The sequence below is a fragment of the Phodopus roborovskii genome, unplaced genomic scaffold (genome assembly GCF_943737965.1).
Source record: "Phodopus roborovskii unplaced genomic scaffold, PHOROB, whole genome shotgun sequence".
NCBI classification, from domain to species: Eukaryota; Metazoa; Chordata; class Mammalia; order Rodentia; family Cricetidae; genus Phodopus; species Phodopus roborovskii.
This window is the reverse complement of record NW_026126549.1, coordinates 24,808,768-24,834,871: the sequence shown is the minus strand read 5'-3', so window position 1 is coordinate 24,834,871 and position 26,104 is coordinate 24,808,768. Positions and strand designations below refer to the sequence as shown.

Sequence of the window (26,104 nt, the reverse complement as noted above, 5' to 3'; positions counted from 1 at the left end):
GCTCTCAGTGGGCTGAGACTGTTAGTATTCATGTTCATGCCTTGCTTCTGGAAAGTTCACAAAAAGGAAAGACGGCCACTGAAAAATGAATGCCTTTATTCTAAACATAGTTTATTATGGGTTGGCTCCACAAGTCTTAGGGCTTTCAAGGTTTTCTAAACCACAGAAGGAAGCCCGCTACTCTGCCAACACACCCTACAGCGCTGGGTACCCAGGAACCCCAAGGTCGGGTTTCCGTCCTCCCACTCACCCCCATCCAAGTCCCAGTCCCCGCCCCCTCCACGCGGCTGGAGATGTGAGCTCCTGAGCCAGCCCCGCCTCCCAGTCTTACCCTACCCCTTGCGTAGCCCCGCCCACAGATGCTCTGTCCTCAGTGGGCCCGGGGATAGAGGAGGGCAGGGGCGGGGCTCACCCCTTGCCCGCGGGTCTCCTAGGCTCCACCAATCAGAGAGCGCCCTGTTGGCCATCCGCGGCTGCAGGGCCCCTCCCTCTCCCGCCGGCCTCTGCGTCCCAGAATCCAAGATGGCGGGGTCCAGACGGAAGGGTACCCGGGCTGGAGCGCGGCCGTTCATTTGCGCCCTGCTACTGTCTTTCAGCCGATTCGTCGGGAGCGATGGCATGGGAGGCGACGCTGCGGCCCCCGGCGCCGCGGGCACCCCAGCCGAGTTGCCGCACCGCCGTTTCGAGTACAAGTACAGCTTTAAGGGGCCGCATCTGGTGCAGAGCGATGGGACCGTGCCCTTCTGGGCCCACGCGGGGAGTAAGCCGGGGCTGGGCCGGGGGTCGGGGCCCGGGTTCCCTCCTTGCTTTCCGTCCGCTTGTTCCATCTCCCCAATGCCCTGCAGGACCGAGGGTCAACTCCAGCCCTGCACGACACATGCTCTGGGGCAGGACTCCTCAGGCAGCCCCAGGTCCCGAGTCTTCTCATTCAGCTTGTCCACCCACTTCCCAGTCCTCCTTCTTAATCTCATCAGTACTTTGTTTGATTCAGAGGTGTTTTGTTACTTTCTGCAGTTCTTTGCACTCAAACCAGCTTCTGGGTGTCACGTTACATTATACCCTGATGCCACGTCTCAAGGATACACTTTGCCTGGCCAAAACAGCCTCCTGCTTGCCTTTTTTTTTTTTTTTTTTTTTTTTTTTAAAGGGAGTTAGCAGTAGTTAGTGGTCAGGTTTGTACCTAGTTTCCCAAATGTTCCAAGATAGCATGGAGTCTGGGAGTGTTTTTTTTTTGGTCTTCGGATGTCGTTCTTAAAATGTTGGGATTACACCATAGAATTGCCTCTCAGTTGACAGTGTGTATGGTCTTTGATCTTTGCACTATAAACTTTATATTAGTGTCTTTAGTACAGGAGATATATCTTTGTGCTGGCTGGTTGTTTCTGAACTTGGGACTAAGAATATTCATATCTTCTCCTTTAAGACATCCATGAAATAGTTTCTGCTTCACTCTGATACAGATGACAGAACTGTGACTGAGCAGTGCGCTGGTGAAAATAAAACACCTCCACGGTTTAGTGCTGATGTGTCACTGCTGACCAAAGAATGTCAGTAGCACTTGTCATTCCATAAGCTCCTCGGTGACTGTCAGGTACATCCATTAAAGCAAGTAGTAAATACCTTCTATTTTTGTGTGTTATTAAGGAATCATTTGTAGAAGGCTTTGATATGCCATTTGAGGTTGTTCAGTGACTGAATCAAAATGCTCCATTTCTAGAAAGTAATTGCTAAATAGAAAGCACATGTCCTGTAAGAGCCATGTTCCTCAAATTAATGTGCAATTATCAGGTGTAGATTTCATTGAACTTAATGATCAAGTCATTATGTGGTTGAAACAGACTGCAATTATGCTGTTACTTGGTTCACTCATTATAAGCCTTCTGGGCTCATGTTATCAAGATAGCATTGCTCTGAATACACAAAGATGATGGGCATGATACCAAGCCGGGTCCGTAGATCTTCTGTTTCTTTTTAGGAAATGATGATGAAATTGTCTGCACCTCTCTATTCCTTCTCAGCTGTTCTCTATCTTTTCCACCACAGTCACACACCAGCAAGTTCATAGTGTTAATCAACTACTGAAATTAGTTATCTTCACTCTGTTTACAGAGCCAGAAGAACAAATCTAGTCTACTGGGAAAGAGGTTAAGATAGAGAGTTGGAGTTGTGGTTCACTTGGTAGGGTGCTTGCCCAGCATGTGCCAAGTCCTGGGTTCAATCCCCAGCATCTTATAAACCAGGTGTAGTAGTACAGTACAGATTACACAGGCAGGTAGAGGCAAGAAGATCAGAAGTTCAAGGTCATCCTTGGTTGAGTTTAACTTCAGTTTGGGCTAAAGACATGGGTGTCAGGGTGTGTGTGTCTAATGTACCCCAATGCAAGTGTGTGGCTAAAGTATTTTACTGTTTTACTCATGACTTGATCTGTCTACTAATTTTGACACTCATTGGTATGGGTGGCATGAAAATCCATTGCTTTCTTGGTTACTATAATTGTTAATGTTACTCTTCTATTAATTGTGTTCATTTTTCTCCCTTTTCATTTCTTCTTGCAATCTATTGTTTGAAACCAGAAAAATGGAGAAATTTAGGATTTAGTTTGAACACAGACATTTACATTCAGCCCTAATTAGGATCACATAGATGGTATTTCTCTTTCATAAATCTTACATCCTTTTGTATCATCAGTACATATCCTGAGGCTCATAAGGGCAAGAAATGATAATAATTTTTTACTGTTCATAACCCTCAAAGCTCTCACCTACATTCTCCTATTTGAGCTGTAGTAGGCAGCTAGGCATCTCCTGTGTAGATGGGACAAGAACTACAGACAAAGGTTCTTGGACATTTACTCAAAGCTTCTGTTTCTCTGTCCAGAGCTTTTTCTGTAATGTTCTACCCCATCCTTTTGAGTGTTTGAGCCAGTGAGTACACTAAAGTATCTCAGCTTTCTTTTCCTGCCTATAAAGTGGTATAGTTACAGTTCCTTTATTTCCTATTGTGAATGTCAGAATGGTTACAATCTCAGAGAGTGTATTAGAATTGTTCAGATTTGGTCCTTTTAGGTACCTTAATAATTAGCCAATTTTATTGTTTTATTGTCTCACTTTATTGGATTTTGCAGAGACTGATTTTTCAAACAGACTGAAAATTTGTTCAGAAGTCTGTCAGTGCCACTCTTCCAGCTTCACCAGATGATCTTTAGCAGTTTCAATCAATGATGTTGTTGGTTTTGGTTTCTGTCTCTGAGACCCATGCATGATAACACAAGTGCTTTTTCAAAATTGATCTGTGTGCTAGCTTCTAATGTATTTTAAAATTACAGCCTACACATCATTATTTTAGATACAATACTGTTATACACTCAGTATACAATATAAATGTAACTTTCCGATGCACTGGAAAATCCACAAAATTGTGTGCCTTGTGTTGTTGTGATGGTTTGAAACTGAACAAGCAATATCCCTGGGCTATACCTATAAATGCATTCATACTCATTGCATACCAGTGACCTGCTGAAGACCTGACAGTCATGTAAGTGGCTGGATTGGGACTTCACCCAGCTACTCTTTTAGGATCATGTGTTTTCTCTCAAGTCCACCATAGTTAGAGAACTGCATATTAATTTAAAATTTAGTTGGCCTCCTTCCTGGGGAAATGTATATATGCAAGATACTTTGCATATGATTTTGTAGGGTTTAGAGAAGTTGTCAGGCCTGCCCCTTTCATTTTACAGATGAACATATATAATGAATCAGAGTACAGAAATGATTTATTCAAAGTCACAGCTGAACTTGATTCCTAGTGGTTGGTTCTAATAATTTTTTTTCTAATATTTTAACTATATAGAGAGTTTAAAATATGTAACTAGTAAAACATGTAGACTTTTAATATTGGACAAATTTGGGGGTTTTTTACAAATAGATTATGAAAATCAGTTTGCCTTTTTTATTAAAAATTCATACAATATTTTTTTTATCACTAGTTCCCTCCTCCTCACCCATCCAACTATGTGTTTTCTCTCTTTAGAAAATAAGACAAATAAAAACAGAAACCAAAATTAAAAAAAAAAAAAAAAAAAAAAAAAAACAGAAAAAAAGCATCAGATACACAGAAACAAAATCCATAAAAACACAAAGTTGGAAACCATAATATAAAGGTCTTGATCTCCTTCCTCAGTCTGTGGAACTTTTAATATGAAATATGTGGTTATAGGCTTACAGATGCAATTCTCTGTTCAAAAGACAAAAAAGATATTACTTCTTTAACCTTTCAAAGTCAAAGCTATCTCTAACACAATTCTTACTTACAATAAGAAGGTAAAATTGCATCTTTGTAGCAGTTCACAGTGGTAATATGTTGAGTTCTGCATAATTTTAACTTAGAGCCTTTCTTTTCTGGTTTCTACCATAGATGCTATTCCAAGTTCAGATCAAATTCGAATAGCACCATCATTAAAAAGCCAAAGAGGTTCAGTGTGGACAAAAACAAAAGCAGCCTTCGAGAACTGGGAAGTAGAAGTGACATTTCGAGTGACTGGAAGAGGTCGAATTGGAGCTGATGGCCTGGTATGATCATCTCTGTTGCTTGCACCAGTCTAGCTGCATCAGACCCTGGTTGCTAACTAGTCCCTCGTATGTATTTTCAGGCAATTTGGTATACAGAAAATCAAGGCTTGGATGGCCCTGTGTTTGGATCAGCTGATCTGTGGAATGGTGTTGGAATATTTTTTGATTCTTTTGACAATGATGGAAAGGTACATTTATTGCTAAAACTGTTAGCCATTTTCCATTTAATGTGCTTTTAACAGTTACACTGTGAGAAGGTAGCTTATTGACACCTTAAACTTAATAATAAAGAACTTGGTTGATAGCCTGTGCATGATCATTAGTCTTGGTAGCAGAGAATCTCGCAACTAAAAGCTTTGCAGGCATGATTTCTTTGCACACTACTTTACAGTCAGGATGGAGACTGAGATCTGAGTGTGCTTAGTGACTGTGAAATCATCGACATGCATCTTAGATGTGGGCAGTGAAGCCAGTAGAACTTGGGAAACCACGGTGGTATTAAGGTGTGGGGCTTGACTGGCCCTCATACTCAGCTCTCCTGTGTTAATTATTTTTTTGGTCAAGCCATTTTCCTGATAGCATCTTAAAAATAAAATGCGCTTAGATGCTGAAACAGTGACTTGTTGCTTAGACGCTTTAAGACTGGTGATCTTCCCTTTGACTAGTTGTTAATGATTTTCTGAGGTCACTGTCAGCAATTTAAAGAAATTTTAGTGACACATTGAAAGCTTGGGCCATAATGTTTTTTTTTTTTTAAAAAAAAGTAAGATCCCTAGAATCTTAGCAGTATGAAATTTCATAGCAAAGAAAGAATGATGAAGTTTTCTATGAAAGAGACTAAATCTCTTCTCTTTATTTTTAGAAAAATAATCCTGCTATAGTAGTTATAGGCAACAATGGACAAATTAATTATGACCATCAAAAGTAAGTGTGATTTTTGCATTATTTCTTATTTCAACTTTTCTTTGGAAACCCCATGAAATATATTGCTTCAAATCTCAACACTCTCCAAATGAAATAAGCTTTTTTTTTTTTCTCTTGAGCTGTTATAGTATAACTCAATGAAAAGATCTACTTTCTGTTTATGTCTTGAAGTAGTTCCTGTGAGCCACACTTCCCATGTTTATTCAAAGAGATATTTAGCTTTCACCAAACTAAAGAGTTCACAGTCTGTGCCACTGTTTCCAACATTAATGTCGCTTTAAAACTGGGTGCATTATAGAGCTTCCAGGTGTTGAGTGTAAGAAGATTGCTTATCCACACCTGGCTTTGCTCTTTCCTGCCTTGGTGACTACAGTGCTGGTAGTTTTTTTTTTTTTTTCTCTCTACAATCCCAGGTGTACTGGTTTAAAATAGAAGTGCCTAGGTTTCTGCTGGCTTGGATAGAGTTGACAAACATTTGCGTCTTTAAAAGCTCCATGAGGGGCTGGGGATGTAGCTCAGTCACAGAGCACTTGCCTAGACTCTAGGTCCAACACCACAAAAAATAAAATGAAAGTGAAATCCCTCTGAGTGATTTAGTTGCTGTCTTCTCTCATGATAGCATATCCTCCGTCCCTCTGCACCCAGTGGCATTGAGCTTCCCTTCCAGTGCCCCCAGAGTTCTGACAGGAGAGGCCTTTCTACCTTCTGAAATGTCACTGGAACTTGATATTTTTTGAATCTTCCTGCCTCTTCAATACTAAAAAGCCTTTTCTTTTTCTTTCTTTTCTTCTTTGAACTACAGTGATGGCACCACTCAAGCTCTAGCAAGTTGTCAGAGGGATTTTCGTAATAAACCCTATCCTGTTCGAGCAAAGATTACCTATTACCAGAAAACCCTAACAGTAAGTGACAGTAACCATAAGCAGTACTCTAGCATGACTTTTCTTTTGAATTCCCAACAGAAGTTAATGTACTTAAACATGGGCATCCACACATCTGTGTGCCTTGCCCTGAGAACACATGTAAGTGTGCCCTCTGGTGTATGTTGATTTTGTGTTGTGCAGCCTTGCTGGGACTGTTTGGTCAGGGAGGTATAAGCATCCGCTCAAAGATAACAAGCACACACGCAAGTCTTCAGGATACAAGTAGGAGTAAGACAAAGTCATTCTCCCTGAAGAGCTAGCATCACTGTGCTGTGTGACAAGGGATGTAAGACAGCAGTAAGGGATTGTGACCGTGGAACCTGGGCCCTGAGATGATCCTGGGGAAGGTCTAGAGGAGTTAAGTTGAGACGCAACTCGGAGCAGGAGTAGGGGATGTGTGTGTGTTCCAGGCACAGAGCTGAACATTTGAGAGCAAGCAGTTTGCTGTAGTGTGATGATAGAGAACATCTCGGAAGTCGGTGGAAATGCTGACAGTACCCATTCCTGTGAGGAACTTTCAAAAGAGTCAGTGTTCTCAGCAGGAAGGGATTTGGTGGTATTTGCAGTTTTAACAAGTGACCTGGGCCCCAGAGCAAGTCTTACAATAATGCAATAGGAACTAGGTGACATGATGTAGGCTCCTAGACCCTTACAGCACCACGTGTGCTGCATTCAGAGTAACTTGGAGAAAACCTGGTTTGCACAGTGGCACCTTGCCTGCAGGGCTCCACTTACTGCCTGACCTGAGGTGGTAGATGCCAAAGGGGGGAGAGGAGAGAAGAGCAGCACTGTCACGTTTGCTCACCCAGGGTAATGGAGAGCGTCTGTGTTCCTCCTGTGTGGTCTGCTCATGATCACGGCTCCCTGAGGCTTTGCAAGAGAGGAAGTTAACTTTTTTCACTGTAGAAAGTGTAAAACTAGCAACATTTTCTCTTTTTGAGCCTTTGACAAATAATGGGTTTAAAAAAAAAAAAAAAACCAAAAAAATAAGTGAATGATCTTACTGTGTAATGATGATTAGTAAGTGAGTTTATTTCAAATTACCCTTTGTAGGGCTGGGGAGATGGCTCAGTGGATAAAGAACTCGCTGTACAAGCCTGATAGCCAGAGCTCAGGTCTCTGGAACCTGTGTAAAAGCTGAGAAAGTGTGGCCATCTGGAATCCCAGCACTGAAGAGCCAGGGCAAGATGGCTAGCTGGTCTAGAGAATCACTGAACTCTGGGGTCAATTTAGGCACCCTGCCTCAATAAATAAAGTTTAAAGTGTTTAAAACAGATACCCAGTGTCAACTTCAGGTCTATATGCCACATAGTATCCATATACAAAAGGAATTAAAACAATAGAAGGAAGCAAGAGTGAATATTAATAATCACAAAATGCTAAAATGTAATTTTAAATGTGTTTTAAGAATCTACAGCTGTACTCTGTCTTCCTAGGTCATGATCAATAATGGCTTTACACCAGATAAAAACGATTATGAATTTTGTGCCAAAGTGGAAAATATGATTATCCCCACACAAGGGCATTTTGGGATATCTGCTGCAACAGGAGGTCTTGCAGGTAAATCTTGCCATCTTTTCATTTTGAAAGCTTGTGAATGATTCTCATTGGTAATTATGTTTACGGTATATAGACTAGATTACATTTCACTTCTCTATCTCTTTGGAGTCTTCCCATCATCCGCTCTACCAGTTTTTGGCTAGGTTGGAGCTACATGGGTGCGTGTAAATGACACCGTTCTTTTAAGGACACTTAGTAGTGAAGGGGACATATTTAAAGTTGAAGATATAAAAAGTTAATTCCCAAGTGTTTTGGGACCCTTAAACAAAATAATTGCTGTTATTTTCCACATATGTTGGTAAATGAAATTCCTCCACACCAATACAGCTTTGTGCTCATATGGCACATTACCATTTTAAATACTTCCAAAACTATGGCTTGTTCCATACAACCCAAGCAGAGAGGGAGGAGGTTTTCAGGGCTTGCCAAGTCCAGATGAAGGCAGTTGCTCAAGGTCACACAGTCACCCCCAGTCCTAGTCTGGATTTGTGGTTCCTGACTGTTTAGCCCATGGTCTCTCCTCAAGTTACCCAGTTTGAGGTGCCTCATGTTCTGTTTACCTAGCTGCATCTTCAGATCTCCCCGAGAGAGGCAGGAGTGGAAGGGTGCAGCACACTTGAAACAGATCACTCCGCACCATGGATGCAGTCAGCCAGCATTGGCCCAGTCCAATTGTAGCAAGGTCCAGTCTCCTTAGTTCCTGCCATTAGCTTAAGCAACTTGATGTTAGTTTGAGTTTGCGTGGTTTAGATAAAAAAGCAATATTATTATCATCCATTTGAGAAAAGCAAGTATGAACGGCCAGAGCTAGTGTGTACCAAAGGAAGGGTACTGGAAACAGGTGGACAGGGTTTTGTGCGATTGGAACAGGACTTTATCCCTTCAGGAGACTGGGAAGGTGTAGGAGGCGCCTTCACTTGTCAGACACTCACCCTTCACCAACTTCACTCCAGTTAAACCCTGCTGCACCCGCTGACTTGGGGTTGAGGGTTTAGGGCAGTTCTGAAGTCAGTCTTTCATAAGTAATAAATGCCTATCAAGTAAATTCACAACTATGAAACAGATACTTAGAGCATTTCTTGAAACTTTTCTTAAATTGTAGATGACCACGATGTTCTTTCTTTCCTGACTTTCCAGTTAACTGAGCCTGGAAAAGAGCCAGTGAGTACACTTTTTCCAAACAGTTAATTCCCAGTCAGTCTGGGTTAGTTTCAGTCCCTGCCATTTGGTCTTATGTAACTCCGGACACTCTGTAGCATGCTGTTGATATGTTCTGTGAACACCCCTTTATGTTGTCAGGATTAAGTGAGACCCGTGTTTATAGTTAATGGTAGTAATTACTAAAACCAAGAACAAATTAGCTGCATTTTAAGTAACGGACAGCCTTCAAGCCGGTTGTGGAGTTGTGAGCATAAGAAAAGGGACAGATGCCGAGATGTCTCCTCAGTTCCCTTTCTTAAGACCTGTTCTTCCTCTGGAAAAGCCTACACCAGAAAAAGACATTTCAGAAAAAGAAAAGGAAAAGTATCAAGAAGAGTTTGAGCACTTCCAGCAAGAATTAGACAAAAAGAAGGAGGAATTCCAGAAAGGCCACCCTGACCTCCAGGGACAGCCAGGTAAGTTTTAGTTAGGGTGGCTCTGTGGGGACCCTGGATTCTGTATTTCACATTGTCTCAGCTGTCTCAGCACTCTGAGGAATTGCTGGGAACGTGGGAAAGCAAGCCCTGAGTCCTTGAGGGTCTGAGAGTGTGGCTTGTGGGGTGTGAGTGAAGAACACCATAGTTGTGTGAGTGAACATGAGCCACTGGGTTGGAGCTTGGTGAAGATGGCGTTGACACATTCACCATTGTATTCTCTAAACTAAACCAGTGGGGGAAAAAAGTGCTGTCCTCGTAACTAAGTGCTAAATAAAACCATCCAGTGTGGCTCTCTCAATGTCACACAGTGGCCTTTATCAAAAAGCTTGGACAGTTTTATGTCCATATAGAATGCATTGGAATTATTTTGCTGCATTTCCCTGTGTTACTTTGCTGTCCCTCTGAACCCAACTGATCCAATAGTTGCCAGATCTTTAAAGAAAATGATGCCCTCTTCCCCAGTACCTTCCCCTTACTGCTGAGAATCCAGACATCAGTGTTAGTGTAAGCACTTTATATGAGACTTTATAAGTTGTTACCTCTTCAGAAATGTAACAGTGTGAAGCCCCAACAGACTGCCCACTTAGTGTCTGCTAGGTTTCTTCTGTCTGGTCGGTCCCCACCAGCTTGAATGATAGAGACTGCTTGATAAAGCTTTTGTGTAGCATTTGAATGCTGTGTAATGTACTGTTCTCAGTGGTCAATGGTATGGTAAACGCCTTGTCATTTGTGACCGTACCCTGAAGCTGCTTGTAGTAGGTGTACAGAGAGAACAGCTGATTGTTGGCAGTTATGGATGACCACCTAAGCAGCGCTGTATTAATGCATGGAATATTTTTTTTTCACCCCAGAAAGTTCTGATTCCATAGACCCACTCTCCACATAGCCTGTCAGTTTTGATTTCTGTTACTCCAGGTTAGTTCTCCTTGTAAAATTACACAGTACATATAAAACAAGATTATTTTAGGTGGAAAAAGTCCAGGTAGTAATTTCTATAGTAATTTAGTCATGACTGAACTGTTTGGAAGTTTCTTCCCCTGTGTTGGTAATGTTTTGGTTTTGGTGTATGTCAGCACCTGGCCTGTTAATTTCAAAGCCACAGGTGTGCAGAGGACCATAATTATTGTAATTTGTAATTACTTTTCAGCGGATGACATATTCGAGAGTGTAGGCGATCGAGAGTTAAGACAGATCTTTGAAGGACAGAATCGTATTCATCTGGAAATCAAGCAACTTAACAGGCAGCTGGATATGATCCTTGATGAACAGAGGAGATACGTCTCTTCCCTAACAGAAGAGATTTCCAGGAGAGGAGCAGGGACCCTAGGGCAGCCTGGGCAGGTAAGTGTTCCCCCACAGGGCTCCAGCCAGAATAGCTCTGTGCTCTCTTGACCAGAGGATACTAAGCTGCTTCTATCTCCCTCTAGGTGTCTCAACAGGAACTAGATACAGTTGTGAAAACTCAGCATGAGATTTTGCGACAAGTGAATGAGATGAAGTAAGTATCCTCCAGTCAGTCACGTGTGGTATTAAAGAAGCTTGTGTGCCTGCTCTCCTGTGTTAGTGTCCTTCACAAAGGCAAGCTGCAAATGTCCAAATTTTAAAACTCATTGTAAGCTGAAAAAAAGGAAGAAATTCTTCAATATTAGCAACTTTAAAAACAAAGAGGTTTGCTATAGTGATTTGAAACTAAGTATGTGCCTGTCTTTGGAAATTATGGGAGTGTGGAGTGAGCTGCTACAGCTCCATGAGAAATACTCATTTGTATTTGTCAGGCCTGGAGAACAAGCACACTTGCTCAGGAATTTCCTTCTGATGCCATCTTCTGCCCTATGACAGCCTGGACAGAGTTGGAATAGACAAAGTCCAGACAGTTGATTGACAAATCTCTTATGAGGATGGCTGACTCACATAGTCAACCTTCTCAGTGTCTGAGATGGAGAACATAGCTATGTGTTTTCATAAGCTAATGTTCAGTGTTCCCACCCAATTCAACCCTTGACAGGAGAGTGTCAAAGTGAGTCTTTAAAGGGCTGAACAACCATACAGGACCAGATTAAGTAGAAGATAAGAAGCTGAATGGACTCAGCTGACAACTGGAAATTTGTACTTTGCTCCTTAGCATTTAAGAAACATTTTTGTTGTTGAGTCATAATTCCCAAGCTAAATGAATAGATTTCTTTTTAGAAGTTGACTGGGTTGTATAACTTTTTTTTGTTTGTTTGTTTTGGGGGGGTTCTTTTTTTTTGTTTGTTTTTGTTTTTTTTTTTTTTTGTTTTGTTTTTTTGTTTTTGTTTTTTTGAGATAGCATTTCTCTGTGGCTTTGGAGCCTGTCCTGGAACTAGCTCTTGTAGACCAGTCTGGTCTCAAACTCACAGAGATCCACCTGCCTCTGCCTCTGCCTCTGCCTCTGCCTCCCGAGTGCCGAAATTAAAAGTGTGTGCCACCACCGCTTGGCTAACATAGTATTACTTTGGTACAATTTTGAAAAGATTTATTTATGTATATTAATGGTTTTGCCTGTATGTGTGTCCATACCATGTATATCCCAGAGTCCAGAAAATGGTGTTGTATCCTATGGAACTGCAGTTAGAGATGGTTGTGAGTCATCATGTGAACTAAGAATGAAACTCAGGCCCTCTGGAAGAGCAGTTGGTACTCTTTACAAGAGCCATCTCTCAAGCCCCTTATTTTCATATGAATTTTAACTTCAGAAGCTATAAAACTGGTATATTAAATTTCCATGTATCTTTCACCCATCTTTTAATGTTGATATTTTACATAACCACTATATGATTGTAAGACCTGGGTGGGCCCTCCATCTCTAGGGAGCTGCAATACACACATTCCTGTGCATGCATGCATGCACACATGTACTATACATATTACCCCTTGAGACCTTGTGCCTCATTCTTCTCCCGCCTCCCCATGTGCTTATCAGCAGGGTGTTAAAGCCACAGAGAGGAGGCAAGGGTCATGTCTAGGAGGGGCCTTACTACACAGTTGAAGGGTGTTTTCAGGGACCAAGACAGAAGACAGTGGAGTAGGAGATGAAGTCAGAAAAGTGAAGAGACTCTTAGTGTCTTATCCACCTTGGGAAATCAGACTTGAAAGATTTACCCTGTCCAGGGTGATCACACAATGACTTAACTCATAAAGCTTTGAAAGTCCCTTACTGTTTTCAGGTACATTCCTCCCTTTATATAAACAAATCTGCTCTGCTCTATTTCCTCCTTTATTAGAGTGCCTATCGTTTCTTACCGTACTGCCATGCTGTCACTCACTCCACAGCGTTCAGTGGCAGCTCTGCCTTAGATCTGAGCCATGGAGTCGGGTCTTAAGTCAGTGTGTAAGAATAGTGCATAGAGTCAGTGGATTGTCACACATTCTTTCATGCTTGAGTAGACAGTGCTGCTTTGTTGCTGCTTCCTGGTGACGCTCTGGGCTTGTACCTGAGGGCCATTGATAGGAGCACAGGGAGATAGAGGCGCAGTTCATTTGTGTCAGGAGTCCCTAAGACCAACGCATTCTCTGATTGGCCAGAGGTACTCAGAATTCGGAAAGCTGCTGTGAATCTGGTCATGGTTTGTGACGACAAAAAGTAACATGGTTGTCAAAGAAAGTTGGCACAGAGTAGGGTGCAGGAACTCCTGGAAGCTCCCCCTGCCCCTTCCAGAAGCTTCCCAGTGCACACAGGGCTTGAATTACAAGTTTTCACTTTACCGCGATTTGAAAGTGATAAGCATGCATTACAAACTGTGCTACAGATTTTGAACTTTTCCTGTGCTATAGTTATTGGTATGACATGGCAACGGCAGGTGTCAGTCGACCACTCCATTCATGGGGTCAACAAGCAAAACTCTGCTATGCTGTGTCCTGATCCAAAGTGTTCTATGTTCTAGGTGTATTAAACATGCTTTTCATTTAGTTTATAGCTTTATCCAGACATGATGCTTCATAAGTCAGGGGTCATTCTCCAAATAATGTGGGAAGCTCTTGTCTAGAATTTTTACTAGAGGACATTCCCATAGGTAAGGGTCCCAGAGCTGACCTTCAGTGACTTTCCAGCCCCTCTGGAGGTCAGTCCTTTAAGTCCTTTAAGGTTCCAGGTGAGCAAAACAGGCCTGCTCACATCAGTGTTTGTGTAGACTCTCCAGACCTACCTCGTGTTGCTGAATCAACCAGAGGCTCATAGGTCATCTCCCAGGACCTGGCATTATTCCAAGTCCAGCTTCACTCTTCTGAATACATATTTCTGTCCTAGGGCCCCCCCCCCCATTTCATTTCCTCTCCCTTCTCCCCTGGTGTCCCCTCTTTTCAGGCCAGGCTGGGTCTTGCTGTGTAGCCCAAGCTGGGCTTCAGCTCCCAGTCCTCTGGCCTCAGCCTCCAAGTATGAGGCTTATGGATATGCACCGCTGTGTCTGTCTTCTGGTTTTTTTTTTTTTTTTTCTTTTTTTGGGACTTTTTGTGTTTTTGGTTTTTTTAATGATTTGATGTGTAATTTAAAGAGGAGTAACCATTTGAAATATAACTGGAAACAAAAAATAAAACCCTTATGATTTCAAAGGGATTTTTGTGTTCCAGGAACTCCATGAGTGAAACAGTCCGTCTGGTGAGTGGCATACAGCACCCTGGCTCGGCAGGCGTCTATGAGACAACTCAGCACTTCATGGACATCAAAGAGCACCTGCATGTCGTGAAGAGAGACATCGACAACCTTGCACAGCGCAGCATGGTAAGGTGGTTCTGTGTGTTGTGGTTTTGAGCTGCGTGCATGTTCTTTCCTAAGTGTCCCATGGGTTCCGAAAGCCTTTGGATTTGGGTTTCCTAGGTAGAAAGCAGAAGCCTGTGTCGACACTTGTCATTACTTACTGGGCAGAAGCAATGAGGGTCTTTGTGTGGGATTTATATTACCAGACAATGAAAATATTTGTATTCCTATTTTACTATCCTCTATAATCCATGCCTTTTATCTTGTTTGAGAATTTATTCATGGGTATGAGGTGTGATTTTTCTTTTTTTAATTGAAAATAGTTATTTTTTTATAATATATTCTGATTATAGTTTCCTCTTTCCAAACTCCTTCATGGTGCCTCATTTGGTAACAAGTGTTCAGTTGGGCCTCCAACTCCCCAGTTATTTGGCGACACATTTAGATCACTTTGTATTTATTTGTACATATTTTAGGAAGCTGGAAGCTGCTACTATATTAAGTTTCCATACAGTCCCTCAAGTGACCCTTAGTTTCAGCTGTCCTCCATTTTCCTCCCCATTTGCTCTTACTGTTCTAGTTTCCCTCCCCATCCCCATCCATTGCGATCTGTTGTATTTCTTCTTCCTACAGTCATCCAATCCTCCCTTACTCTGTAACCTTTGTGATTGTATGAATTGTAGCCTGCTTATCAAGGACTTAACAGCTAACATCTACACCCAAGCAGATGCATACCATATTTTTCTTTGGGGTGTGGGTTATCTTAGGATGATGTTATCTCTCTCTATTTTCCTACAAATTGCATTTTTTTAAACAGATGAGTAATATACACATTTACTTTATCCATTCATACATTGGCAGACATCTAGTTTGTTTCCAATTACTTGTTACTATGAATAGAGCAGCAATGAAAATGGTTGAGAAAGTGGATCTGTCATGGGATATAGAGAGAGTCCTTTGTGTATGTGCCTAAGAGGGGTGTAGCTAGATCTTGAAGTAGATCAATTCCTAGTTTCCTGAGGAACCACTAATTACCAGCAAGGGGTAAGTGTTCCTCTTGCTCCATATCCTCACCAGCATGAGCTGTCATTTGCTTTATTGATCTTGGCCATTTTGATTGGTATAAGATGAAAGTATTACTTGCATTTCCATGAGAAAGCATGTCACTTTAAGTGTTTTTCAGCCATTTGTTTTCTCTTGAGAATTCAACTGTTTAGATCTATATTCCGGTTTTTAATAGGTTATTTTTCTTGATGTCCAGTTTTTGAGTTCTGTATATATTTTAGATGTTAGCCCTCTATTGGATATACATAGTTGGTAAAAAAAAAAAAAAAAAAAATCTTTTCCCATTCTATAGGCTGCCACTTTGTCTGAATGATGGTTGTTGTTCTTTTGCTGCAGCTAATGCCTAAGAAACACAAACACGAGACTCAGCGCCCACGTGGAGTTTATTGAGGGAAGGGAGAGAAAGAGGAGGTAGCTGGTGGCCAATCGAAAGCAGGAGAGAGAGAGAGAAGGGGGGGGGGTTTGCAGAGAAACCAGAGAGAGAGGCGATCTTGGCGCACTTGCTTTAAAAGGGGGCCTTGCGCATGCGTAACTGAGTCCTCTGGCAGCCAGGTAAAGCTTGAGCTGCCAGGTAAGGCTGACATAGCGATGACATGGCCATGAGCGTCCCGCCCATCATCGGGGGCAGGGGTCAGCAGGCTGCTAGTTCCCAACAATGGTATCCTTTACCATATAGAAGCTTTAATTTCATTAGGTTTCTTAGTTAGGGTTTCTATTGCTGTGAAGAGACACTGTAACCAAGGCAAGTCTTACAAAGGAAGACTTAGTTGGGGCTGGCTTATATAGTTCAGAGGTTAATTTACTCCATTATTGTAATGGCAGGAAGCATGTTGGCATGCAGGCAGACACGGTACTGTAGAGGTAGCTGAGAGTTCTAGATCAGCAGGCAGCAGGAAGAGACAGTGAGCCACTGGGCCTGGCTTGAGTGTCTGAGACCTCAAAGCCCACCCCCAGTGACACACTTCCTCTGAAAAGTCCACATCTACTCCAACAAGGCCATACTACCTCCTAGTAGTGCTACTCCCTGTTTTTAATCAAACCACCACAATGAGGTCCACTTATTCTTAGTTCCTGTGCTATTGGTGTTTCATTTGAGAAAGTCATTTCCTGTGCCAATGAGCTCAAAATTATCCCTCACTTTCTTCTATCAGATTTATTATATACAGTCATTATGTTGTAGTCTTTGATCCATTTGGAGTTGTGTACAGGGTGATAAGTATGGATATGCTTGCATATGTCTACATACAGACACCCAGTCACCCAGTTTAACCAGCACCATTTGTTGAAGATGCTATCTTTTATTCCAGTGTGTATTTCTGGCTTCTTTATTTAAAAAAAAAAAAAAAAAAAAAAAAAAAAAGGTGTCTGTAAGTGTGGATATATATCTAGGTTGTCAATTCTATTCCATTTATCAGTATGCCTATTCTGCAAATACCATGCAGTTTTATTACTATGATTTTGTACAATTTGAGGTTAGGAATGGTAATTCCTCCAACAGTACTTGTATCATTCAGAAGTGTTGTAGCTATCCTCGAACTTTGTTTCCAGTTTTGTTTCAAGTTCTGTGATGAATTGTGTAGGAATTTGATGAGGATTACATTGAATGTGTAGTGTAGTTAGGATGGCATTTTTACTGTGTTAATCCTACTGATCCACAAGCATGGGAAATCTTTCCATCTGTTGATATCTTCTTCAGTATCTTAAATTTTGTGTCATACAAGTCTTTTACTTGCTTGGTTAGAGTTACACCAAGATATGTGGAAAGTATTGTCTCCCAGATGTCATTCTCAGTCATTTGTAATAATCAGAAGGTTACTGAGTTTTTTTGTGTGTTGGTTTTGTATCCTGTTATTTTGCTGGAAGTTTATGTCAACTGTAGAAGCTTCCTGGTGGAGTTTTTAAGGTCATTTATGTGTACTTCAGTCTTAGCTAGGATTTTATTGCTGTAAAGAGACACCGTGACTATAGCAATCTTAAAAAGGAAAACATTTAATTAGGGCTGGCTTACATTTCCGAGGTTTCATCCATGGTGGCATGCAGGCAGATAATTTCTAGAGAGGTAGCTGAAAGTTGTACATCTAGATCCACAGGCAACAGGAAGAAAGCATGACAAAGGACCTGGCTTGAGCTTCTCAAATAGCAAAGCCATTCCCCCATTCCCCCACCCCCCCAGTGACACACTTCCTGCAAGGCCATGCCACCTACCACCTAGTAGTGCCATTTCCTGTGTGGCCCCAGTGGCGGCCATTTTCATTTAAATCACAGCTAAGGGTATCATCTACAAATAGATACTTTAATTTCCTTCATTCCAATTTTGCATTCCAGTTTTGTATTCCCTTGATCTCCTTCAGTTGTCTTATGTTCTAGCTTAGGCCTTAAGTACTATATTAAATAGGTATGGAGAGAGTGGACAGTCTTATGCCTGATTTTAGTGGAAATGCTTTGAATTTCTCTCCATTCATGTTAGCTGTGGGCTTGCTGGAAACTTGTATCTTAGACACTTTAGGACTTTTAATCATGAAGGGTGTTGCATTTTTCTAATTTCTGCATCTCATGAAATATGTTTAGTTAATAATGTCATTTAATTCCCATTTGTTTTCACAGATTTCATTAATGGATTTATTCATATCCTCTTTAAGGACTGCAAACAAATTCATAATAGCCAACAAATTCATAATAGCCATTTTGAAGTCCTGTATTGCATTTCTTAGGGTCTACTCCAGTAGGATTGTCAGGCTCTAGTGGAGACATACTTCCTGTGTGCTAATGTGTTTTTATGCTGGTGTTAGGCATCTGGGTTTGGAATGATTGTGAGTCTAGGTGTTGTCCTTGGTTTCTGTTGCTATCTGGATCTTAGGAGTGTGTGGTGGCAGTGCCTCTTTGTCTGGTAAGGAGTGCTTCTGGGTCCCTGGCTGGTGGGCCACTGGATGTCCTCGATAGACTTGTTTCTAGGTTTTGGGAGTTAAATGCAGGAATGGGGATAGACTAAAGGAGCTGGGGGCTGAGAGGAGGGGGGAAAGCTGAAATTTGCTAAGATCTCTGGGGTCTGGAGGAATGGAGGGAGGGAAGGCTAGCCTGCTACAGTGCCGGGAAGGAGACTGGATTGGAATTATCTAGGAGAGTAAAGATCACCTTCCTCATTCTCTGGTGGGTGTGGTCAGTGGGTTTCCAGGGAAAGAGAAGCTAAGTTATTAGCCAGTGAGACAAAGGATAGAATGAGGAGGGCAGGCTGGGGGAGATCTGAATACGAGGTGTTTTGATGAGACCCATCCTCCCACCCCCATTTACTCTTTAAACTCCCTGAGACCACTTAGTGCACCAGGGTCACATCCCTGAAGAAGTGACTCTCCTTCCCCCAATAGCCCTTAGTAACCAGTAGGAGTTAAGCTGGCGTAGGACTTCATTAAGCCCCTCCCCAATTTGTACTGTGGTTTTAGCTGACTTGTTCTTGTGAGTCTGTTTTTAAAAGGCATATCTTTGGCACAAATCTCTTTGGTGTATTTTCTACCAAGGATCTGCCCTGAAATTTTCTTGCTATTTTGTTTCATGTCACATCTTTAGGTTAGATAGTTAAGGTTGTGTGGAGTGTTTTCCTCGGCAGGCTAGCAACCTTATACAGCACGTATCTAGAATATGGTTGGTCCTAATCAAGCTTAGAAGCAGGACCCAACCCCTCGAAATATGTTTTTATGCTGCAGTAACATTAAAAACATGTCTTCAATTTCCAATCTCATTTCCATTATATATTTGATAGTGCCTTGAATCATTTTTGCCAATCTTAATAGTTTTCTTATTGGCCCTGGCTTTTCATCCAAATCATATTTTAGTTTTGTTTGAAGATACTTTCCCTCTTTGTTGTGATGGCCAACTTGGTGCTGTGGGTGGGTATGTCCTAAAAACTATGCCTCATAGATGCAGCCGGATTGAGAACAACCAATCCTAGAAGCCATTATATCTGGGTGACATCTTTGTCCCTGATGTTTAATTAGCTCCTTAAGAAGGGACAGTTTTCAGAGTAACTCAGGTTTGATGTTGTGAGATTGCAAAGGATCTGTTTAAGTAGTTTGTTGGTAAGTAGCATGTAATTTTTCATATGACCTGGAACATTACTGAGCCTAAAGTCTGCTGTCGATCATATGCCAGTACAGAAATTGTGAACTGGAAGCATCCAGGACAGTAGGAATTGTGGAAGTCTGTTCTCTGGAACCTTGAAGGCGCTGAAGTCATCATTTGTAGTGAAGTCAGGGAAGGGCAGGGGGAACCGTAATTAATGTCAGCTGCTCTGAAAGAAAGGATTTTAAACATTAGTAAAAGTTAAATGGATGGAAAATATTTAGGGGAATGAGTAAGTGAAAATACTGGTTAACAGACTGAGTTCTATAAAATGTCACACTTTGTCTTCCAGGACATTAATTTATAAAATGTCACACTTACGTCTTCCAGGACATTAATTTGACTGTATTATAATACATATTCTTTGCTTTACAGCCATCTAATGAAAAACCCAAATGCCCAGAACTACCACCCTTTCCATCATGCTTATCCACCATCCACTTTGTGATCTTTGTAGTGGTACAGACAGTGTTGTTTATTGGCTATATCATGTACAGGTAAGTCTCTTGACATTTAACCCAACAAGTTTGGGGATAAAATACTTGTAGAATTAAATAGGACCTTAAGCAACTTTCACGAACAGACAATGCATTACCAAGCAAATTTGTTTACTATTTGTTACTTATTGGTTGTGCATGTTTAGAGTGTTTATCTCAGTATTTTCTACTTCAGAGGGCATTGACAGTTTAATTTAAACAATCCCATTTCTTTCCCAAGTATATAGAATCTTTTTTTTTTTGTTTTGTTTTGTTTTGTTTTGTTTTTCCTTTTTTAGGACTCAGCAAGAAGCAGCTGCCAAAAAATTCTTTTGACCTTCATTTTCCTGTATGTACATCATGTATGTATGTATGTGCAAATGTTGTCTTTGAGGGGATTTAGTATTTAAATCACTTCATAGTCTAAGTTATTAAGTTTTGTAAAAAAAAAATAACTCTTAAAAACATTCATTTTTCAGTAAATAAATCTTAAAGACAACCACATTTTGTTCATAGTACTACATGTCTTTAAATTTCAGTGAGTTTCTGGTAAGGCAGAGTGTAGCCACTGAGCAGAATAATGGCAAGTCAAGACATAAAATAGGGACAGCCACTGACTGTGGGCACTACCCTCTCCATCTCTGGTACGGGAGGTTTATTTATATAAACACACTTGCCTTTCTTCCCAGAATGTGAGGCCTAAACAAGAGCACCCAATTCATGTGAGTCTTGTAACAAAATCAATTTTAGAAGTGAGAATCCCCTAATGCGAGGGTGGGTTCTGGAGTCCTTGGTCCCAACACAGCTCCCTCTGTGATCAGTCATTTGTCTGAGAACTTTGAATTAGATACCAGGCAACAGAGCATTTAATGAAATGTTTTCCCCTCTGTTTTAAATATTTCACTTTTAAAGGAAAATTCTGGTGGAAAACTAATACCTACTTTTTGTCTACATTTAGGTGAGAATCCTATGACAGTCATTTTTAATGGGTATTTTGCCCGGTGGTGTGTTCATTCATGATAGCCAATGTTTTAAATATCTTTGTTCCAATAATGTCAATTTGATATTACAGAAATAATTTTTGTGCTTTTAATTTGTGGAGTTTATTTCTCCCATTTTGTTGAACATGTAGTTAGCTTTAATTACATGTTCTGCCGCTATTTTAAATTCACAGGACTTACTAAAACATTCTGGTTTACATTACACTGGTTTGTGACTTGCAAACTTAAATTGGGGGGTGGTGCTTACAGCAGAAGCAGTTCTGAGCTATTTGTGTTAAAGGAAAAACAATTGTTTCTCCTTTAAATGCTAGAAAATAGGGACGCAAAGCGCCCGTTATGAATTAACCAGGAAACCTTAGGTTGGCAGGAGTTGATATCAGCACAATTAGTTGTAGGTATTTGAGAAACCACCTGTGACATTTTAAAGTGCAGATTTTACTTTTCTTTTCACAGCTGGGCTAGACTTTCGCTGGCTTCAAGACAGTTTACCTCTTTTTAAAGTAATGGTCTCCTTTGGTATGGGATCCAGAACACCACTGTTTAATAAGATATGCAACTAAATTGTTCGAAGCCTTCGTAAGTTTTCTGTCGAATGTCATTTGCAGATTGGGCTCTGAAGTCTCTATGAAAACTTTACGAAGAGCACTCTGTGCTGTGGTGCTAGCACCACACCTGCAGTCTCCCCTTGCATTTTACACTGGCATTCATCCCGGATCTCAAAAGCAGTGCACTCACAGTGGCTGCGCAAAAGCGTAAAGCGCTTCTCACTTCTCTCTAGAGTTAACGCAAGTGTCATCTCTCAGAATTTACTTATATTAACAAAAAACCTTCAGGGAAATGTCCAATTGTAGACATTGGGAAATCTTGAGATATTACAAAGTCCACAGTCATGTGCCTGAACGTTAAAGGACTCCCAGATCTGGGCAGTGTGCATTTTTCAAGTCCAAGGGGAAGTGCACTGGTGATTCCTAATGTGATTGCAGCTAGCCATTGCAGCTAGCAGGTAGTTAACACAGTGTATCTCCGTTTTCCTCAAGATCATTCAGTCTAAAGCCTCTGAGCAAAACCCTGTGCTGTGGGAACTTACCACTGCCAGAGTCCCTCCATTCTGTAGTGTTCTGTGTGACTGCAGTAATTCACTTCTCACACCAGCAAGAACTTTACAGGTGCCTTGGATTAAATCAAAATTTATTTTAACACTTTAATGTAATTTTATGATGCCACTTTTAAAAGAAATTGCAATTATGTAATTGCTGATAGGCTTGTGTTTGCGTTATAATTATTTGAATGCTTTACTTAACATAAAATTTCACCATGAAGTCACAAGTGATAACCAGTGTTTTTGTCACATCTTGAAGGCACGTTAGTGTTTTTCAAAGTCTGACCCATGGACCAGCCAGCCAGTTCATGGAATGCTTATTAGAATTCCTTGATTCCAAGGCCCCATTCCAATCCAGCTGCATCACCACTCGGGCGGGGCATCAAGTGTTCATCCCACAGACACAGCACACTGACAGTTGAAAACCACTGGATGAGGAGTAGGAAGAGGTGTGTGATGGGCGTTTGTTTCATTGGCTCTAAGCTGAGCTATGCATATTTTTGCTGTCGTTGGGATCAGCAGTGCTGCTGGTCCTTCTGTGCTTGTTAGTGTGTGTTTTGTTCATCAGCAACTACAAACTAACTTCGGGTTGGCCGACCTCTTGGCATGTCAATGATGACTTTGAAACTTATAGAATCATCTTTGGCTCATGGCAAAGCATAAGCCTGCTGGCTGAAGCTGTGGCCTTCCTGGTTGTCACCACTTTTTATCTCAGACAGCTGCATATGTTGATAACTTGAGGAAACCAGAAAAGACTTGAATAAGGGATTGCTCACCTGCTGCTCTGTGGAGAATCAGTCTTTGGAAAGAAAAGCAGATTGGTTGCCTGGATGCTGGTTGGAGAAAGGTGATGAACAAATTAGTCATTGGGAATTTTGTGTTTGTAAAATTTAGGGTGAGGTCAGCTCTTGCAACTCTTTAGATCTGTATGTTGCCCTTTTTAAGATATTTCTGTTATGATGTTAAAGTTTAAAAGGGTTTTCTAACCACTGTCAGTTTCAATTACAACATTTTGTCAAGGGTTTTTTTGTTTTTTGTTTTTCTCTTCTGATTGTTACTTGATGCTAGCTGGAATTCAGGAAATGTCAAATGACCTTATTCAAATAAAAGAATTATTTTAGTAAACTTGATTTTTCCTTCACTTATTTGATGTTGGGACCTAAGTAGCTCTTTTCCAAATAGGTCTCTGTTTGCAGTTGTATTTATCTGATCTGCACCCTGCTGTCCTGCTTTCTCTCCGGTTGCTCACAAGCAGCTTTAAGAGAAGATGGGTTATTCATTTGGCTTGTAATTCCCAGTTAGAGCACATCATTGTTGGAGCATATCATTTTGGGGAAGTCAAGGCAGGCACTTGAAGCAGCTAGTCACATCCAGTCAGGAACAAGGAGAAGAGGAATGTATGACTGCTTACCCGTGCTCACCCCTGCCCAACAATGAAGTTGGGAGATGGTGCTACCCACAGTGAACAGATGAACAGCCCCACCCCCGGCCCTTGCCATGAACACAGGGGAAAACAGTCTTCTATGGAAATGCCCAAGCATCAGACATCAGCAATCCCTCATTGAGATGCTCTGCCCAGGTTATTATTCTAGAGTTCATCAAGCTGACAATTACAACTGACCATCACACCTGTCCAGGTGCCTGCCATCTGTGGCAAGACAGGAATAGTGATGGATAAATGTTTACCTTTGCCAGTGCTGAAAAGTACTTATCAGTTAAAATGATGTATTTGGTGTTTTCTCCCTTCAGTCACCAAACACTGAAGGCTAGGTATGACGAGCCCTGATAAAACCTTGTGTAGCACCTGAAGGGCACTTGGTTCAATTCCCAGAACTACACAAGTCATAGTTTAGCTGGAATAGTAGGTTAGCTGGAATAGTTAGTCACTTCTAATTAGTAGCAATGTCTAAAAATTAGCCACCAATGGTAGGAATTTATTATAATTCTGGCTGGGGAGGTAGAGGAGATTAAAGTGAAAGAACAAATGGGTTTATGCTATTTGGATGTGCTCTTTTCTAAACTTCAATTCCATTAATGAGATAATTGCTAAGTCCTTAGGTCAGATGCCATCAATTTTTCAAGCCGAGTACATCACAACTAATCAGTATTTCTAAAGAGGAACCATTAAATCAAGATTAGACATGACTTAAAAACAAAATAAAACAAAAAACAGCATGGCAGCCAAAGAAGATTCTCACCTCTCCCTCTTCAGATCCAACCCCCTAGCTGAGCATCTGCTGAGACCTCTCCTCCCTCCCAGCTCCCATCTCCAGTGGCTCACACAGATCTTTCCCTCCAAATCTTACTTCCTCCCACTCATCCCTTTTGCCCAGCTCCAACACCAGCAGCCATTCCTTGAGAACACTGAGGGCAGGGTAGCAAGTAGGCTAACTGCAGTTATCACCTCTCCCTAGGCCTGTCACAGAAGCAAGTAGGCAAGCAAAGCAGGTAAGCAACTTCAGATCCTCAAGCTCCTCTCCTCATCCAATACCCTGCCCCCTCCAGTCTCACCTCAGCTCTGTAGCAGACAGCCTGTTGTGGGCCTCTCCCACTCTGCCCCCATTCTTAAGGGACTAAGCAGAACTCGAGGGAGCACCTTTCCTCTCTCCTTTGAGCCCCCATAACACAGCCCATTCCTAAATGTCAGCTCCCAATATCTAGATTTTTACCCAGATCCCCAGTGGCCACACCTGGCAGGATCTCAGAAGCATTTCCTACCAGGCAGCATACAGCCACCACACTCTAAGAAAAGAGGGCCCCACCCACCAATACCGTCCGTGGCAGGTAAAAGCTGGCCCTAACTTCTGTGGGTGCAGCACACGAGGGTGCAGCACACGAGAGGGCTCTGACACCTTCCTCACCCATACACACACACAATCTGGGCAGCACACTAGAGCTGACCCTGTTGTCAGGGACACTGCTAAGCCAGCCCTGAGGATGTGAGCAACAGAGATGACTCCATCCACCTCATCAGCATGGGTGAGGGAAAGATGTCCTCCCCACTCAGCCTCTTGCTGTCTGTAGGAGGTAAGAAAGCTAGTTCCAGGGTCACAAAATGGGGAACTAATCCTGCCCCTTACCACCTGCAGCACACAGGAAAGCGGGTCCTGCACCCCGCCTAAACAGCAAACTAGAGCTGACCCTGTTTGTCAGGGTGTGCAGGGGACAGAACAGGGGAGAGCTAATCACTCACACCATATGCTCTCCTCAGAAATTGGGACAGAGGGCCCTACACCTCACACCTGGGGAAAATAGCTGGTCCTGGTGGTGTGAGTGGGGGTGACCTGGATCTGAGGGCCTGAGAGCAGAACTGGCCCTGCTCCTGGGTGCAGGCTGCCTTGGGTGAGCTAGGTGAGGCAGTGCTGGAGAGCTCATCCTGGCAGTGAGGATGAGGGAAAGCTGGCGAACTGACCAACCCAACTACCACCCAGGCCCAGAACCAGGGCTATGAATTTGCCTCGTGGACGAACTGTTGGAGCAGGTGAAGGGAACAAACCTACAGATCCCAAACTGCAGGATCTCCATGATACAGACAACAACAGGATATCCAAGAGGAGCCCCAGTGAGAGGCCAGTATCCATGGTGTATCAGAAGCCAGAGGCCCCGAGCCTAATCAATGATTCTTGGCAATGAACACTTGCAAGTAAAGATGAGATGACTAAAGGGTAAACCGTGTGACTCAATGGGCCACACTACAGCTTCCACAATAAAGATTCCTGGTTTTTGTTTGGTTTGGTTTTTTTTTTAAATTTGGTTTAGTTGCGGGGGAGGGGATTATAAGGGCAGAGGGCAGATATGAGAGGACAGGGAGAAAAGTGAGATCGAAATTCATGATGTGAAACCCACAAGTAATCATGGCAAGTTTAAAGGGGCAATGGGGGAGGGGGGAACAACAGGAACCAAAGAACAAAGCATGTACCCAACAAAGACAAACCCAGATATCAGCACCTAGAATTACTCTCATCCCAAACCCAGGTGCCTAGACATGGTTGTCTATTCCAGTAGATCCTGATAATTGCAAATACCT

At 42.0% G+C, this 26,104-nt stretch overlaps 1 protein-coding gene across 4 annotated transcripts; it reads left to right on the top strand.

Annotated features, from left to right (window-relative positions):
* Positions 1–494: 494 nt before the first annotated feature.
* Positions 495–23,202, top strand: Lman1 (lectin, mannose binding 1). Of its 4 annotated transcripts, none has more exons than XM_051201095.1 (14): positions 495–760; positions 4,414–4,568; positions 4,649–4,756; positions 5,431–5,492; positions 6,295–6,394; positions 7,852–7,975; positions 9,078–9,136; positions 9,459–9,591; positions 10,760–10,953; positions 11,040–11,110; positions 14,197–14,347; positions 19,877–19,998; positions 20,277–20,326; positions 21,432–23,202. In XM_051201095.1, exons 1-13 carry the CDS (start codon positions 523–525, stop codon positions 20,311–20,313), a joined length of 1,554 nt encoding a protein of 517 aa, XP_051057052.1. In that variant the 5' UTR covers positions 495–522; the 3' UTR covers positions 20,314–20,326; positions 21,432–23,202. The 4 variants fall into 4 exon arrangements, with proteins under 4 accessions (XP_051057052.1, XP_051057049.1, XP_051057051.1 ...); XM_051201092.1 differs by having other exon boundaries at positions 20,277–20,339; XM_051201094.1 differs by having other exon boundaries at positions 20,277–20,347.
* Positions 23,203–26,104: the final 2,902 nt, after the last annotated feature.

Bases quoted from the DNA above. Each gene is read 5' to 3' on its own strand.
- Lman1 (XM_051201095.1), top strand. From the start codon at position 523: ATGGCGGGGTCCAGACGGAAGGGTACCCGGGCTGGAGCGCGGCCGTTC. The intron at 761-4,413 runs GTAAGCCGGGGC...TTTCTACCATAG, and splicing joins CTTCTGGGCCCACGCGGGGA to ATGCTATTCCAAGTTCAGAT. The intron at 9,137-9,458 runs GTGAGTACACTT...CCTCTGGAAAAG, and splicing joins CTGAGCCTGGAAAAGAGCCA to CCTACACCAGAAAAAGACAT.